Here is a 16842-nt window from a genome sequence, read left to right on the forward strand (position 1 = left end):
TATATTTGAGAGCGACGAAGTGAAATTGTCCGCAGTGGTAACAGATCAAGCATCGCTTGCTGGGTAAATGGTAAACATATACAAGACTAATATTCCTGCAAACTTAAGACAAAAGTCTTAAACTTAAGCATTGTGTTTTGGTTTGGGTGACAGAATAGGTACACCCCTAACTGAATGAGTGTATTTTTCAGCTTCCTTTTGAGCTGTCTGTTCACTCCACAGTTTAAATGCCAAAAACACTGAAGTAAGAATAAATGCTAGCCATCGGCTAGAATAATGTCACTGGTGAATTTCTGTTACATGTGATTTTTTTTTTTAAACATAGAAATCGGTTACATTAATCTTGTCAGACCTGTTATTACAAAAACATTGCTTTACTAACAAACCTGCAGAACAAATATCTAATCTTGCACGTGAAGGATTTGCTCAAAGTCCATATTGACTAAAAACAAGTGCGTCAATTAAGGGCTGTTAGACAGCTGGCTAAAGTTTAGGTTCCTGTATAAAAAAAAAGAGTACTAGCAATATAGAGTAATGTTTACTTCAAACATGACAAGGACTAAGCTTTAAGAATATCTGCAAACACTATGCTGTTAGGAATTTGTATTTTCATTTACCTTTCACATGCTGACTGTTATAAGACTGTAGGAAAAGTAAAAACACTTTAAGCGATGTCAAAATGTTGGTGTACATTAACTTTAATTTCAATTCATTCCAAACATCGTTCTTTGAAACATCATTTGAAACGTGGTTCTTTGAAACCAAGGGGTGCCCAAGTCCAGTCCTTGAGAGTTGCCGTCCTGCAATGTTTATGCTGCGTTCCAGTTGTACTCGGAAATGGGAAATGCTGATTTCCCAGTCGGGGGGAAAAAAATAAATCAACTGGAGCGCTCCCCGAAGTCGCCCAGTTGCGACTTGTAAGCTATGCGTTTCAAAATGGCCGCTCCTCGCGTCAACAGTAGTAAGATGTGATGGAGACATGTTTATTTTTTTTTTTATAAAAGACTGACGTGGGTCTAACGTCAACGTTACACGTAGCGCATGTAAATCTAATCTGAACAAATTAAAAGTGGTGTTTGCTTATGGAAAGCATCTTAATATTATGTTTGTAATGCAAACAATTTCAATGGGCGTCGCTAGGTTGATACTTTCTTCTTCTTTTTTTAAAAGAAAAACTAGAACGCCGTTATCTTGGATCGGGTATCAAAAACCAGATACGAGCTCCAATTTCTGAGGTGACTGGAACGCAACATTAAATGAGTTCCTACTCCGACACACCTGAATCAAATGAACTGCTCACTACCAGGCCTCCGTAGAGCTGAATGACCGGTTCACACTCCATTCCGGTAGGTGGCGGTAATGCACATCTAAACGTTGTATAAAAAGAAGAAACATGACCGCTAATGTGGGAACTTAGCTGTTTTATTGGACGTGACTTCGGCACCCATGATCCAAACAACAAAAAAAGAAAATAAAGGAAATAATAATAATAAAAAAGGCAACAAAATACCCATATTCTGTTGATTTTGCGTACATATTTGAATAGGATTTGGATGAGGTGAGCACTTTGTTAATCCCAATCCCTTCCCTATAAATCAGGAATAATTCTATCATGAAATGTTAAACATAAAATCTGATTAATCAAGACATAACCAAGTGACAGAAACCAGCCAATGTCTACATTCTGTACAGCGTTTTTAATGATTTAAAGAGAGATCAGATGGATATGTTAAATTTAGTCTGACAGTAAACTGCATTACTGAAAACTGGAGGATATTTCGATTTGTTAAACCAAATCGAAATAAACCAAATACAGTTTTTTTTAAGAGTATAATTGACAAGTTCTCTCAGAGAACTACTGTTACTAAAATCCACAAAATATGTTGCCTCAGTCATCTCTTTTGTTCCTAATAAAAAGGTCATCTTACCCAAAATGTGCAGCATGTTTATCTGTTTGCATTGCACTTCATTTTTTTAAATGTATAGAACAAGGCCAGTAAAAGACTCAGCTGTGTCACAATTGACGGTAAAAACAAGCAGCGATTTCACAAAGCTATGTGCAAAGAGGTTTTTTAACAAGCGTCACTCACATTTACAAGATGCATATGAATGAGCTACATTGTGCACATGCTCCTCACACGTTCAGGCTACCATAACATGCCAGCATCACCGCAGGAATCAGCAGAACATGAATCCAGGCTACATGTAAGCCGGTGCATCAAACATCACCTGAGTGGATGTAAAATGTGGGTACAGCCAGGTGACCTGAAGGCCAGAAAACTTTAAAACCAGTGCCGCAAAACTTTTCTAAATCACGGACAGTGTAATCTCTGAACTTATCCCTCTACAGCAGTTCAGAATCAGTGTAAGTAACTGGGATCAGGATAAAACTCCCATCAGTTCTTCCTCATCATTGTCCCCGACCCCTTCTGTAGGACTGTTGCATGTGGCCATAAGCCCCAGGCCGAGCTCTGCCAGCTCCTCACAGCTCATGTCGGTTGTCACCATGATCTTCGTCTCCAGACGGTTGCACAGAGTCCTGTACGAGGGCAGAGGGTAGCCGATCTCCCTCAGGTACTCGTAGCCTTTGGTTCCGACGGCACAGCGGATCTTTCTAGCTTTCAGGATCGTCTCCGGCGACCAGACGGCGCGCCGTGAGCGCTTCGTGAGGGACAGCGCTCTGATCTGGTCCTCGTACAGAAAGTTCTGGAGCCCCTTCTCGATGCGATCGAGCCGATACAGACGCTTCTTCATCTCTTCTGCCTGGACAAGAAGAAAAAGGGCTCACTGGATTTATTCAGTCCTTCAACAACTCAATTCTGATTTTAGTCTTCAAATAAGATGTCTCCTACCTCTCTTTGTAGTCTTGCGGTGTGCTGCATCTCCTGCTCCAGTTTTTTCTTAAGGAGCTGACACTGCATGCAGGGGTTGTGGTCTTCAGATGTTCTTTCTCCATCCTCCTCTTCAAGGCCAGACAAAGGATTGCGTCTGGCATAGCCATGATCGCCAAAATTTAGATCCTTTTCCACTGGAATCACAAGAAAACGTCCAAGTGGAAGAGCAGTGCTGTGATCGAACGCATTTGAAACGCAATTGACCAAGTAGAGTGGTAGCCTGATGTCTTCTAAAGCAACTTAAGATGCTTCTCCTTTAAGGCATACTCATGAAGTTTTTGGTGTATTTTTGTGCCTCACTATGAAAAGAGCAATGAAAATTTTACCACAACAGAATAAGATATAATACTTGATCTAATATCATACAAACTTATTAGCAGTTCTGTCTGACAGAACTGCTAAATATACATTGCATTATTTTCTTAAACACTGGGGACACATTTAGTTCCTAATTATTTATTTCAAAATAGGTCACGTGCCATTTGGTACATGAAGTTGTACAAAACCTGTGATAAAAATTGTTTTGGGGTGCCTCAAGTTTCTGAACATAAAACTTCCCAATAAATAAAAGTGCAGTGAGTCCATCAGATTTTTAATCTCGTTATGCCAAAGCACACGATTACAGTTAGTGTCAGTAGAGTTCGAAACACCCCACATTAGGACAAAAACAAAAGTTGCTTTTTTCCTGACCTAACTTCCAAACAACTATTTGGCATGTAGAGGCAAAGTCTAATGGTTACTATGGAGACCCCACCCCCAGGACTGCCAAAGTTATCCAACAGCGACCTTTGGAGTTTATTTCTACCACCCTGACCATTCTGATCACTGTGTTGTGAGAGGATTTACTATATTATTAATATTAATATTATAGAACTACCCCACAGAAACAGTATTGGATTTACATTAAATTATTTAAAGTACAATCTTAGTCGAAGGCCACAAACTCTAAGTCTCATCCAGCTCCTCCTCTTTGCTAACCCATCCTCTGAAATGACCTCACAGAAACCCGCTATTGCTAACAATTGTTTTACTACATTGACAATATGCTCTGCACTTCACGAATTGTTGAGTATTTTTCTGTAAGTGACCTTAAGTGTCCTGGTAGATGTCTCTAAATAAAATGTTTTGTTTATAATGATGGATCTTTTGTCAGCCTAGTGGTCAAGAAAAGAAAAATCAGCTTGAATTAAAAGAAATTTGAAGGTATGATAATTTTGAAGGAATCCTTATGACCTAACAATCTAACGGTCTAGATTGTTATATTATTCCATTTTCCAAGACAGGGACAATAATTCATTTAGAAAAGTACCTGGTTCAGATTTTAGTGGCAGCAGGATATATGGAGAGGTGACTGCAGGGAAAGGGGGGTCTCCCACATTGAACAGCGTGGGAATAGCATTGGGCTTCAGCTTTTTCCCACCAGATGGAGATCTGGCTATTTCTTCAAACTGGCTCTCCTCAAAGTGGTCCTTGCGAAAAGACATATCAATAACAGTGTAAACACGCAAGTTATCAATGGTGGTGATCTAGTTAAATACGACAACGAGGGCCATTCTTCGACAACGAAGAACGCCCCTGCTTATTTGTTATATTTAATAGATCTATTAAATGTGCAAGGGATTGTCCTGAATGAATTATTTTAGAGGGACACAGAAAACTACCTTACCTGACAGAGTCTGGAGTGAGGAGTGGGCTCAAAGTCACGTCGGCAGTTCATAACCCATTTCTTCTTTCGCACAGGGTCTTTGGGGAATCTAAACAGCTGCTTCCCTATGCTAGTTGAATTGGAGCAATTTGGGGCGGAGCAGCCTCCCATTACACAAAGTGAAAAATAAACCAACCAACAACAAAACAAAACTTAGCAAAGAAATGAGTTGGCTCAGCTGGGGTCTCTTTAAACCATGACTTTTGGCTGACAACTTTCACAACGTAGAAAGAAGGCAAAACAAATGTTAAGTCGTTATAGGTTTACTGTTACCCCACAATATGTTAGCATAAAAATACCCTATTACAATATAAAAACACTTTAATTGGGATAAAATATTAAGGAGTTTGTTTGAGCCAAAATGGCGCGCGGCCCTTCGGTGTTTGAGTCCAGCGACGTAATGTTCACGTGTGTCAACAAAAGTGCCTGACTGAAAACAAATTACTATAAAAAAAAAACAACTAATAAAATGCGATTTTACAAAATCAAAATCAGACTCTTTTTAAATGTATATTTTACTCTAATATTACTGGCATTTTAATAGAGAATCCAGTATTTTTACCTTCATTTCCAGTCATGCGAAATTTCAACCACCAACAACTGAGAAGCACGCTGAAATGTTTACGGCTAGGCTCATTGATGTACTCGGAAATATGAAAGCTAATGAACGTTATCTGAAACCTTATAACGGAGACGTAAAATAAGTAATTAGCTAGATATAACATTTTTAACAGCTAAAAACGATTTATTGGGTAGTTTCCTGTGTTAATGGAACTTCCATGTAGCAGTTGTTAAGTTTAAGCGAAACGTTTTGGTAACAAAGTTTAGAGAAAACATGTCATCTTCGATAGTAGTTCCTGTAATTGATGTCCATAGTAACAATTTCAAAGAACTATGGCCAGCCATGGTGGTTGCAATTAAAACATCATCCTTCATTGCGATTGACACGGTAAGTGTTGCTCTGATCTGAGTGTGCTTTCTAACCATGTGTGTGTTGCTCAGTTGGAAGAAACTACAACCTCTGTTTTGCTGCAGGAACTGAGTGGTCTGGGAAACAGAAAGTCCCTGTTGGCTGAGTGAGTGTATATATTTTATATCATAAAATAATAATAATAATAACCCCCTCATATGTTAGTTTGTGATCAGAGTTGTTTCTCTGACTCCTTTCTGATATGTTACAGATCAATAGAGGACAGATACAACGCAATATGTCACGCTGCTCGCTCTCGCTCCATCCTTTCTTTGGGAATTGCGTGTTACAAGAAGCTGGACCAAAAGGTACCACATATACCGGACATTATCTATTATCAAGTACATGTGTAACTATGTTTTCTGTTTTGTCATGCTAAAAAAACAAACAACAGACAAACAGGAAGTACTGCATAATTGTAAACTGAAAGACAAACGCCACAAGTTTTCCTACAACTTACAATCTAATAATAGGTGAGACATGCAATTGGTCATCGATTGGAATTTTATCCGGAATTCCAGACTCTCTCCCCACTGAAGGATACCAAAGGATGTTTCTATGTCCTGCACTTAGTGGCATCAGAATAAAGGGGGCTTATTACAAATGTAGGCCTCACTTTTAGAGATTTTTGTTCATCAGTCACATAAATCCAAATAAATTAAATTATTGTTTGTATTTGCATAGATCCAAGATGTGCAAAAAGGTCAGGAGTAAGATTAATTTAGCAAGGAAGTTTGTTGACGTAAGAAGCGTTTTTCTCCGTCAGCCTCCAGACTCCTACCTGGTCCAGGTGTACAACCTCACCCTGCTGTGTTCAGAGGAGTACATCATAGAGCCGCAGTCGGTCCAGTTTCTGGTGCAGCACGGGTTTGACTTTAACAAGCAGTACGGCAGTGGGATCCCGTACTGCAAGGGCAACAATAAGGTGAGAATGCCTTGGTGTCGGTGTCCCTGCTCCATCCGAACCGAACGACCAATTGGCCCTCCTCGGCTCCTCCTGTGATTACTTTGACTCCGTTTTCCCTTAAGTGTTCTGTTGCACGTTTTCATGTCTGCAAGGGAGGTTCAGACGACCGTGGGGTCCACATCCGAGCTTTGTTTACTGAACTGCTGCGAGCCAGGAAGGCCCTGGTGCTACACAACGGCCTCATCGACATGGCCTTCCTCTACCAGGTACCAGAGAGCGCTGCTTTGACTCATTTAAGCTCCAGAACCATGAGGCGGCGTATGAGACTGAAGACAATGAGTCGTGATTAATTGGTTATTGAAATAAACGCCAAGTAATTTAGTAATCAAATTATCGTCGGCTGGAGTATGTGAACTCAAAAAAAGGCCGTTTGCTGAAAAAACAACACATTCAGTGTAGGAATTAAGTCAAAACTGTACAAAAAATATACACATTTTGCATTTTAGATAACAAATCTGCTTCGTCTGTAAATATTTTGTACCCAGAACTCCTCAAGTAGTCGTGATTTTAGTTTCACCTGGTTCAAATTCAGTACAATTCTACTATTAAGCACCTTCTGCGGTCCAATTATTAATTGGTTAATTGAAAAAAAAACAAAAAAAAACAGTCAACAGATCAGCAATAACTCTGATGTGAAGTGAAGCAAATGAGGTTATTTAAATATTTATGTAGCTGCAGATACATTCTTTGCTATATTATTGCATTTTAGGCAATACAATTTTATTTTCTTATTTTTAGAAACTCTAAGTTTATTTGCATTTTTCTAACATATTTTTAGTATTGTATAAAATAAGCCTAAGTGGCTAAATCCACTTACGCGATTAATCGTCAGAATAATTAATTGCTAAAATAATTAGCTGCAGCTCCTGTTATCATCTCCAAATATTTTTGTTGGTTATAAATGTTTTAGATATTAATGAGACTAATTGTTTTCTTTCTGGTGGGATTTTTTCGGAAGAGTTTTTATGCCCACCTCCCCGAGCGGCTGGCCACCTTCACAGCCGACCTGTCGGAAATGTTTCCCGCTGGGATTTACGACACCAAATACGTGACTGAATTTGAGCTGCGGCTGACCGCCTCATATCTGGAGTACGCCTACAAGAAATGGTAAGCATACCAGCACACAAGCAACTCAGTGACATGGCGATCCTTTTATCGGCGACACTGTCTGCTTTTGAAGACGTCCAGTAAAACAGTAGACCTGAATGTTTGTTTTTCTTTTTCCATATATCATCAGCAAGCTGGAAAACAGCCGCAGTGTCACTTCTGGCTCAGATGGACCTCACGTCCACCTGGAATTTTGCCAGTACGCGGGTGACTTGTCCACCTACGTCGACTACAGACAATGTCCGGCCGTAACATCCATAGAGGGACACACGGATGTCTGCCAGCGCTTCTCAGTAAGTTTCACTGACGTTCAGCAGCCTTTTAAGTTGAAGAATGTTCCAGTTTTACAAAAAATATAGTAATCAAGTTTTTTTTTTTTTTTTTTACATTTTATTGCTAAGTTTTGCGTTTTATATTGAGGTTTTATATATATAGTAGACGAAAGCATAATGTGTACCTGTGAAATGGAAGGAAGACAATATGTTTTTTTCCTCCCTTTATTGTGGAAATCTAAAAAAAATCTAAAAAGTGTGGCATGCATACAAACAAAACATACGTACAAAACACTGCCTGTGCTACAAAATACAAAAACAACAAGCAAGACCTGAAACTTTACGTTAAGACACGCTCCATCCAATCTTAGTGAGTTTAAACCATTTCATAAGAGGCAATATTTTCACTTTATTTGTTTGCTAAACTGAACAGAGATAGTATAAGTGTGTAAAACTTCAGCCGTGTATGTACTTTTCCAAGTACAATAAAGTTTTTGTTATTTTCTACTTATTTTATTCCTGAATGTTTTTGAAACATATTAGGGTTTTACATTAGATTTTATTTTGTAAAACAAGCTTTCAGTTCCTACTAATGTGAATGTCGCATGACTTTATCTAAGTGTACATCTTCTACCTTTTAATTAAATCAAACAAACCCAACGCCGCCACAGTATTTGCTTATTGTTTTTGCTTGTGTTTTTCAGGCTTTCGGCTGGTGTCCAAACGGCACCAAGTGCCCGTTGTCCCACGACACAGACCTGATCATCCTGCAGGATGAGAAATGCAAAGATGAAAAAAGGAAAAAGCGGAAGAGACGCAGGGAAAAAAAAGGGCCATCGGATATAGCCGAGGACTGCTCCGCCTTCGACGGCACCCCAAAGGATAAAATACCAAACATGGAAGCGGACAAGGAAGAAGCAGCCGGCGACCAAATGGAGGCGCACGAAAAATCGCGCACCGATGGAAACTCCCGCATGGACGACGGGTGGGACACGAAAACCGACGACGACGAAGAAAACGGAGTCGGTGAAGAAACGAACCCCGGAGACTCTGCGGCGAGCGCCGGAGAAGGCACCGGCGTCCGTTCTGCAGAGTCCAAGGCCGAGGCGAAGAAGAAGGCGGACGCGGGATCGCACCGGGCAGGCTTTGACGCCCACATGACGGGATACATCTTCGCCTACGCGTGCGCGCTCCTCAAGAAGGAGGCGGAGCCTGGGCCGGAAAGAACCGACGCCAAGCCAGAAGAGTCCTGGCTCCCCGTCTGCGTCAATAAGATCTATCTCAGCGGCAAGGCAGCGCCCCTCAATGTGGTGAAAAGCACCTTCGCCAAGTCATCCAAGGCCCACGTTCAGAAGATGGAGATGGTGTGGGGGCAGAAGATGTAGCTCAGTTTCTCTATAATGTCATTTTATTTCGCACAAGATGAGGTTAATAGTATTCGTTTTATTATTTTGGCAGCTGCTGGTTGGATTAGTGTGAAAATTTGAGGAACTATCTGAGACTGGTCGGTCCTACGAGTCTTATCGAGCCCGGGTCAATCGTTAATAAATTCATGTTAACGAAGAATATGATAGATGACATCGTTTTGACCAGCAATTTTCTTTAAGCAGTTACAATTCTTTAAAAAATAGATCAAAATGTTTGGATCAGCAGTCAGTGTTTTATTCTCCTCCTCTGTTCATTGAATTAAAAACATTGCCTTTTTTAATCAAATGAATTTTCTTAAATTTATGTGCCAACCCATTTAATTATCCGACATTTCGCTGGAAATGAGTTGTTTGGCATGCATGGTTGCCACAATGTAGATTTGTTGCCTCTCATTTCTCTTGGTAATTAAAACCTTATGAACACTCCGAAATCTGTTATTGTGGTCTCAGTTTGTCCAAAAGACTTATACGAATTGTCCAGAATAAAATAAAGAAAATATAAGGTGGCGTGTAATCTTACATAGCAGTTTGTATCCATTTCAAAGTCCAAAGGAGCTGTGAATCTTTAGGAGCATTTTCGACCGCCGTCCACCCGGGGGCGATAAACCAAAGACAGATCGCTGCTCATGCTGTAAAACCAAAGGAAGAAGAGGTTTTCCTGTCGGTAGGAAGGGTTCTGTTGTAATACTGTTTATGGTCAATGTAGTGAATCAACCTGTTCGTAGTGTCTTTTTTTTTTTTTTAAAGAAAATACATAATTGTGTCCATGTTAGCCTACTTTCAGTCGCCTACAACGTCTAAATGAGAGAACGTTAGCCCGCCGGAGAGCTTTTAGAAATGGCTGCCGACGATATTGACTATAATATTGTATTTCCGGATGCGGGCACATCAGGTGAGTAATTACAGTCATAGTTACAGATGCACAGTCCTCCTTGCATGTAACCCATACAGTAGCTCCGTCCAGCAGAGCCGCTGTGTGTGTGGTACCGTTACTGCTGGTGCAGCTCGCTGTGCTAGTGTTAAAGCTCTGTGTTGTGTGTGTGTGTGTGTGTGTGTGTGGGTGTGTGTGTGTGTGTGTCGTCCTGTTTTCAGAGAGACACTGGCAGGGGACAAAGGAGCCAGTTGTGATCCTGTTGGGCTGGGCTGGGTGCAAGGACAAACACCTCTCCAAATACAGCTCCATCTACAATGACAAGGTCAGGTCAACGAGATTAGAAAAGCCATAGCAGACTGTGGATTATTCCAGTCAAAATACTATAAGGAAGTGTAATTTTTTTTTTCACTGTCAATTGCACAATGACTGCAGAACAGCAACCGGATGATGGGAGATTGAGTTTCCACGGCAAATATAATTGTTACTTGCCAGTTGCAGTGTCAGTATGTAATTTGAACCCACACTGCGGAAGTTCACCTGGAAACCTTCTCTCTCTCTCTGACTGCTGAGCATTGATTTTTTTATAACCTCTTTGTTTTGTTGACAAAATGGTGGCGATACTGATGCTACGGCCTTAAATTTTTATCACAATATTTGGGCGTGCTATTGTGATATCAATTCAAGTGACGATAACTGTTCATTACTTGTTTTTCAGGTAACTGTATGGCTGTGACTGCATGACACAGCAATTGTAGCACCACAAACACTGCTCTTGAAAAACAAACGCATTTGTTGTTACGGAACTCATAGTAACAACAATGAATCCAAATTCTCATCACAATAAGAAATGTAAATAATAAACGATGCGATAAATGCCCACCTCTTGGTACAGGCTGTACCGCGAGCACATGCATGATGTAGCAAATTTCAAGTTGTAGATGTTGAAACAGTTCTGCCAAAAATCAAATTAGAACTTGATAATCATCTCAGTAAAACACACCAAGCACATCATTTGGTGTTTCATGACCACATACCTGATAATTGGCCATTCCAGTCTTCTCTCGTAGTTTTCTCATAGATCTTCCATGTGTCCAGGCAGTGTGGGAATGAGTAATTCATAGAAACACATTTAAAGTAGAATTTGACAATAAGGAGGAAAAACCATACAATAAATAGACGTTAGTCCACTAAAAAGTTACCTTCTGTGATGCCACCAGAGGCATATGTGTATAGAAGCTTATATAGGGGTGTACGGGTGGGCGATATGGACTAAGGGTTTTATCACAATATCTTGTGGTACTATTGCAATAACGATACAAGTGATGATATGTATATGTTACGTTTTTGTAGGTATTTATGAACGTGAGTGCATGGCACAATTACAAATACTGTTCTTGAAAATCATACGCATTTGTAATGCATTTCTTTAGGACACTAATCACATGAAGAAGAGTGGTTTGTGTCACCGAAATGCGCACAAGAATTTAATAACATTTTCAGTTTTATTGATACAACTTTAATGAACAAACAGGAGAAAATCGGTGAAAAATAACAATCCAGCCAGTTTTTAAGGGTTTTTACACATTAATAGAAATTTATCGTAACAACAATAAATCAACATCACATAATAAGAAATTTATCACAATAAATGATGAACGATACAATAAATTCCCACCCGTATTGGGGAGGATAGAATTTAACTTTATCAAAGAATTTTACAGCAAAATTCTAACACTTAATAGAAAATTGTCCAGAATGTGTTGATCAGTAGGAGACAAACTATATCCAGACTTCGCTTGGTTTGTTTTTACTGAAATATCTAGTGGCTTGTAGCTTTAAAATCGCTGCGACGTCACAGGAAACCGCCAACTGTCGGCTTTATTCTACTTTCGGTTTCTCCCTCAGGGATGCGTCACCATCCGCTACACCGCACCCCTGAAGACCGTCTTCATCTCCGAGACGTTCGGCTACAAGGAGCTGAGCGGCACCGCGCTCAAGCTGCTGGAGGTCCTCTACGACTACGAGGTGGAGAACAGCCCCGTCTTCTTCCACGTCTTCAGCAACGGCGGCTTCATGCTCTACCGGTACATCGTGGAGCTGCTGCACAGCGACAAGCAGTTCAGCTCGCTGCGCGTGCTCGGGGCGGTGGTGGACAGCGCGCCTGGCAGCGGAAACGTCCGAGGCGCCCTGCGCGCGCTCACCGCCACCCTGGGGCCCCGGATAAGCCCCGTTTTAAAGTACGTCCTCCTGGCGCTTTTCGCGGTGAGCGTCTTCCTCCTGCGGATCGTGCTGTATCCGGTGACGAAGTTCATCCACAAGAACCACTACGACGCCGTGCGAGAGCGGCCGCCCGCCTGGCCCCACTTCCTGCTGTACTCCGGAGCAGACCAGGTGATCAGGCACAGGGACATCGAGCTTTTCGCGGAGACCGTGGTAAAGAAGGGCGTCGCCGTGCACACCTGCGACTTCGCCTCCAGTGCCCACGTCTGCCACTTCCGTGATTTTCCCGAGCAGTACTCTCGCAAGTGCCGTGACTTCCTGGTGGCTTGCATGAAGGACTCCAAAGGACCCGAAACGAAAAAGAGACAACACGTTCAGAGTCAGTGAAGCTTTGCTCTCTCCAGAGTTTAAGATAATATGACTACTAAGCCTTTTTTTATTTACTTTCTGTGGTTTGAAAAATCCAAGAAACTGTAAAGCTTTCTTCTCATGACTTCTGCTACATTTCAATTTAATGTCCCAGGGCACTGTAAGGGAAAGTTCCACTTGTCTAAATTAGTTTATTTTAATAAGATAAACTCATTTAAACTACCGTATTTTCCGCACTATAAAACGCACCTAAAAACCTTCAATTTTCTCAAAAGCCCAGAGTGCGCCTTATATATGGACCAATATTGAGCCACAACAGGTCTCGCAACTACGGTAAGCAGCCGCCGACTTCATTTTCCCCCGTAGAAGAAGAAGCGCGCGGTGCACGCTGGGTTTTGTGTAAAGACCCCAAAATGGCTCCTATTAAGAGACACGCTTACGACGCAGAGTTTAAGCTCAAGGCGATCAGTCACGCAGTAGAACACGGGAATAGAGCAGCAGCGAGAAAATTTAACATGAACGAATCAATGGTGCGGAAGTGGAGGAAGCAACAAGATGACCTGCGTCAAGTAAAGAAGACTAAACAGAGTTTCCGAGGGAACAAAGCGAGATGGCTACAGTTGGAGGACAAACTCGAACAGTGGGTTGTTGAACAGAGAGCAGCAAGTAGAAGTGTCAGTACAATCACTATTCGAATAAGGCAACAGCGCTAGCACGCGAACTTATTAATGAATTTAGAGCCGGTCCTTCTTGGTGCTTTCGGTTTATGAAAAGACGTAATCTCTCCATCCGCACACGAACGAATACCACGTCACTGACTTTACCTCGGGGAAAATAATAAAACAGCTGTTTATTCAGTTTGGGAATGAACGGAGTTTTCAGAACGCTGGTTTGTAATCTATTAATAAAGTTTGACTGACCTATCTGACTATTTTGTTGACATTCCCTTTAGTGCAGTTCCATCTAATGGATGCATAACGTAACCCCAGCCTCTACTGTAGCATCTATTCTATGCGCCTTATAATGCGGTGCACCTTATAGTGCAGAAAATACGGTAGTTGAAATATGCCAGTATGACATTCCCACAGTAGGATAACCTTAGAACTGTCACAGTATTTATCCACACACAAGCACAAAAGAACCATGCATAACATTTTGTAATTGCTTTTACTTAAAATATTGTAAGAAAATGAATTTTATAGATTCAAAAAGTGAAATTTATATCTGGATTGGCGTATCAGATTTTATGATATATATTGCGATACTTATAAAAATTCCGACAAAAACTAAAGCTTAAAGTCAGTCGCTGTCTTTGCAGATACTTCTATTGCACACAGTTAATAGTGCTCTAAATGTAACATACACATTATAACATAAGCCACATTAGCTGTAGTAAGCAGGCCAACTGTATGGCTAATCGCCACGCGATAATCGTATTCAAACATATTTTCAAATGCATATTTATGGATGCTTTACTGGAACCAACAGGGAAAGTTGGGAGATAGGGTTTTCCCCTCTATTTAACACAGGCATCTATTGCAGCCATTTGTTTCTGCTAGTTTAGATGACAGGCACGAAGCTATTGAAAGGACTTTGGCCCCACCACACTTTTTTTTCTTCCACTCGATTTTCCATTAGCTTGCTAGGATACAGCACAGCGTGAGCAGGCAGCTTCTTTAACAATGGCTTTTTGCGGCTTGCCCTGCTTGTGGATGGAGTCGATAACCTAATCCTGTCAAGTCGTCGCTCATAAATAGCATTTCAGTATTTTTCTCTCACTGGTTGTGAAATGTAAAAATCTTTTGAGAGACTAATAAGTTTTGGTTTATTAAAGTTGCGGAGAATTGTCATGAAAGTGACCAGAAATAACCACTTGAGACATATCCCTCTGTGTAGAAATGAATCTATATAATTAATGAGATTCATTTCCTTTTTCAATGACTGAAAATCTCTTTCTAGCGATAATTTAAATTACGGAGATGCACCTGTTCTGTTAAGTTTTGTACCACATAAACACTTTTTTTTTTTCTTTTCAGATTAGTTGCCACAAGCATTGAGATACTTGCTTGTGGCAACTGGAAAAAAAACAACCTAAAATCTCCTAGGATAATTTATTGCTGTGAAATGTGATGCATTGTACATTAGTAGTCGCCAGGCAGTCTGACACAGATCTGACTGCCTATTCTGTTTTGTCTATTTATGAAACGTAATTTATGATTTCCTACTAAAATAAGGGTGCTTTTTAAAGAAGGTGTCGCGTATCTTAAGTGATTCATGGGAGTCCGTCCTTTAGAGTTGTCGCTGCCTTACAGAATTTGTGTCCAAATCAAGTGAAGTCGACCTAATGTGTGATGCAGATCAATTTAGTCCAAGGACGAAGCCTAGTGACGATGAATGTATGTGTGAAGCACAACCGATATGTTCACTTTTTAACTGATGTGCCTTCAATAAACCAGAATGCTCACAGTAAAAAGTCTCCTACCTTTTTTCACAAGATGTTTACTTTATTAGGGTCAAAATCAGCAGCAGAAATGGCCTAGTTAGCCCGAACAAATGGTTCAAACACAGATATAGGAAAATTAATCTAATCATGATAAATCAGGAGTTATAAACCATCTCATCTACGGATATATAAATGAACCAATTGTATGTAAATTTAGCCTTTTACAATGGGGGCGCTCTGAATGTAGTTTGCCCAGGGCATCAAACATGCTAGGGCTGCCCCCTGTAAATGAAATTGACATTGAAAATAATGTAAATTTACATCCTTTCTGGTGTAGCACAAGAAAAGGGAAAACGAAAAATAGAGAAAAGACTTTCGAGTTCTTCTCACTTTGAAGATGCAGCCTAGGAAGATTTGAACGAGGAAGTATGCAACAATGTCTTCTGTAGTTCGCGCCTATCAAGTTGGGAATGTTTTGTTTACAGAAACTCGGAACATTAACAAATATGCATTTAAAACCTACCTATCTATAAAATAAAACCTTGGTTATTGAGTCAGTTTAACAACCTGTAAAATCCTAATACATGGAAAGAAGTTTGAATTCAATCAAAGTAAAGCTACAGGTCAGATTCGAGAAGGCGCTTCTGTTGTTTGAAGATATTTGTCGCTTTGTATATGGCTCCCTCTGGTGGACATGTGTCAAAATTTCTATTTTAAAATCCCTGCAAGTGTTTTTTTGCTTGTAAATGACTCAGATGTTTATTTTATTTATTTATTTTTTTTCCATGTAAAAATAAATTGATCATGACGAGTTCATGGCAAGCTTTGTTTGTTTTCCAGACTTGCCTCTTTTCTTCCCTTGCCGAACAAGAAGCGCATCACTTGAATCCAGCCACTTCACCTGCTCTGCTTTCATGAGACACTGAGAGGACTGTTCGAGTTGTGTGTGTGTGTGTGTGTGTGTGTGTGTGTGTGTGTGTCTATGGAACAACCCAGTGGCGATGGCTGCTTAATGTCTGTGTCTGTCAGATTTGACATTTGGAGGAGTAAGCAGGTTGGCATTTGCCTCCGCTCCAGATCTGGCACTGGTACTTCATGTATCATGAGGAGCAGCTCGGAGGGGCGAAAGAAGAAAGAGGAAAGTTTACATATCGGCACAGACAGATGAACATCGCTTTCTGAACTGCACATTAGACGAACTGCAGTCCTTTGGCGATGTATATGTATGAGGCCTCAAAATCCTTACAGCACTAAATCATCATAACTACACAAGAAGGTATCATTTCTTATCTAAACGTTTAGCAATATAAATACGCATTTTTTTTCAAGTGGAAGTGCACGGATATAACCCACAGTTCTCACTGTGCGACGTCACACTGGGTGGAGTTGTGATGGATTGATTCGCAATGTTTTGCCAGCAGTTTGGGCTAAATGATGTACGGTTTGATTTGGTTGATGTAGCCAGATGCAACCAGCAGGGGGAGTCTACCGCTAGCGCTACCCATAATGAGGAGCACCGGAACTTCCTCTCCGCCCGCCGGAGCTGAAGGAACGTGTCTGACTCTTTTATTAAAATATTCCCCTTCTTCAGGTA

At 40.7% G+C, this 16842-nt stretch overlaps 3 protein-coding genes and 1 long non-coding RNA gene across 4 annotated transcripts; 3 read left to right on the forward strand and 1 right to left on the reverse strand.

Annotated features, from left to right (window-relative positions):
• Positions 1 to 680: 680 nt before the first annotated feature.
• LOC116722318 (THAP domain-containing protein 1) lies at positions 681 to 4986 on the reverse strand. Its single transcript, XM_032566549.1, has 4 exons — positions 4561 to 4986; positions 4204 to 4363; positions 2853 to 3028; positions 681 to 2763 (listed from the first exon to the last, which is right to left on the reverse strand). Exons 1-4 carry the CDS (start codon positions 4708 to 4710, stop codon positions 2380 to 2382), a joined length of 870 nt encoding a protein of 289 aa, XP_032422440.1. The 5' UTR covers positions 4711 to 4986; the 3' UTR covers positions 681 to 2379.
• Positions 4987 to 5205: 219 nt separating this feature from the next.
• Positions 5206 to 9773, forward strand: toe1 (target of EGR1, exonuclease). The gene is made up of 8 exons (XM_032566441.1): positions 5206 to 5548; positions 5635 to 5675; positions 5781 to 5877; positions 6336 to 6494; positions 6629 to 6742; positions 7495 to 7643; positions 7774 to 7936; positions 8620 to 9773. Exons 1-8 carry the CDS (start codon positions 5435 to 5437, stop codon positions 9298 to 9300), a joined length of 1518 nt encoding a protein of 505 aa, XP_032422332.1. The 5' UTR covers positions 5206 to 5434; the 3' UTR covers positions 9301 to 9773.
• Positions 9774 to 9957: 184 nt separating this feature from the next.
• Positions 9958 to 13089, forward strand: tmem53 (transmembrane protein 53). The gene is made up of 3 exons (XM_032566442.1): positions 9958 to 10234; positions 10435 to 10538; positions 12122 to 13089. Exons 1-3 carry the CDS (start codon positions 10180 to 10182, stop codon positions 12821 to 12823), a joined length of 861 nt encoding a protein of 286 aa, XP_032422333.1. The 5' UTR covers positions 9958 to 10179; the 3' UTR covers positions 12824 to 13089.
• A 146-nt stretch (positions 13090 to 13235) lies between these two features.
• On the forward strand, positions 13236 to 15278 carry LOC116722340 (uncharacterized). The gene is made up of 2 exons (XR_004339747.1): positions 13236 to 14660; positions 14804 to 15278. It is a non-coding gene; the product is annotated as an uncharacterized LOC116722340 (long non-coding RNA).
• The last annotated feature ends 1564 nt before the right edge of the window (positions 15279 to 16842 follow it).

This window comes from Xiphophorus hellerii, chromosome 6 (genome assembly GCF_003331165.1).
Source record: "Xiphophorus hellerii strain 12219 chromosome 6, Xiphophorus_hellerii-4.1, whole genome shotgun sequence".
Classification (NCBI taxonomy): domain Eukaryota; kingdom Metazoa; phylum Chordata; class Actinopteri; order Cyprinodontiformes; family Poeciliidae; genus Xiphophorus; species Xiphophorus hellerii.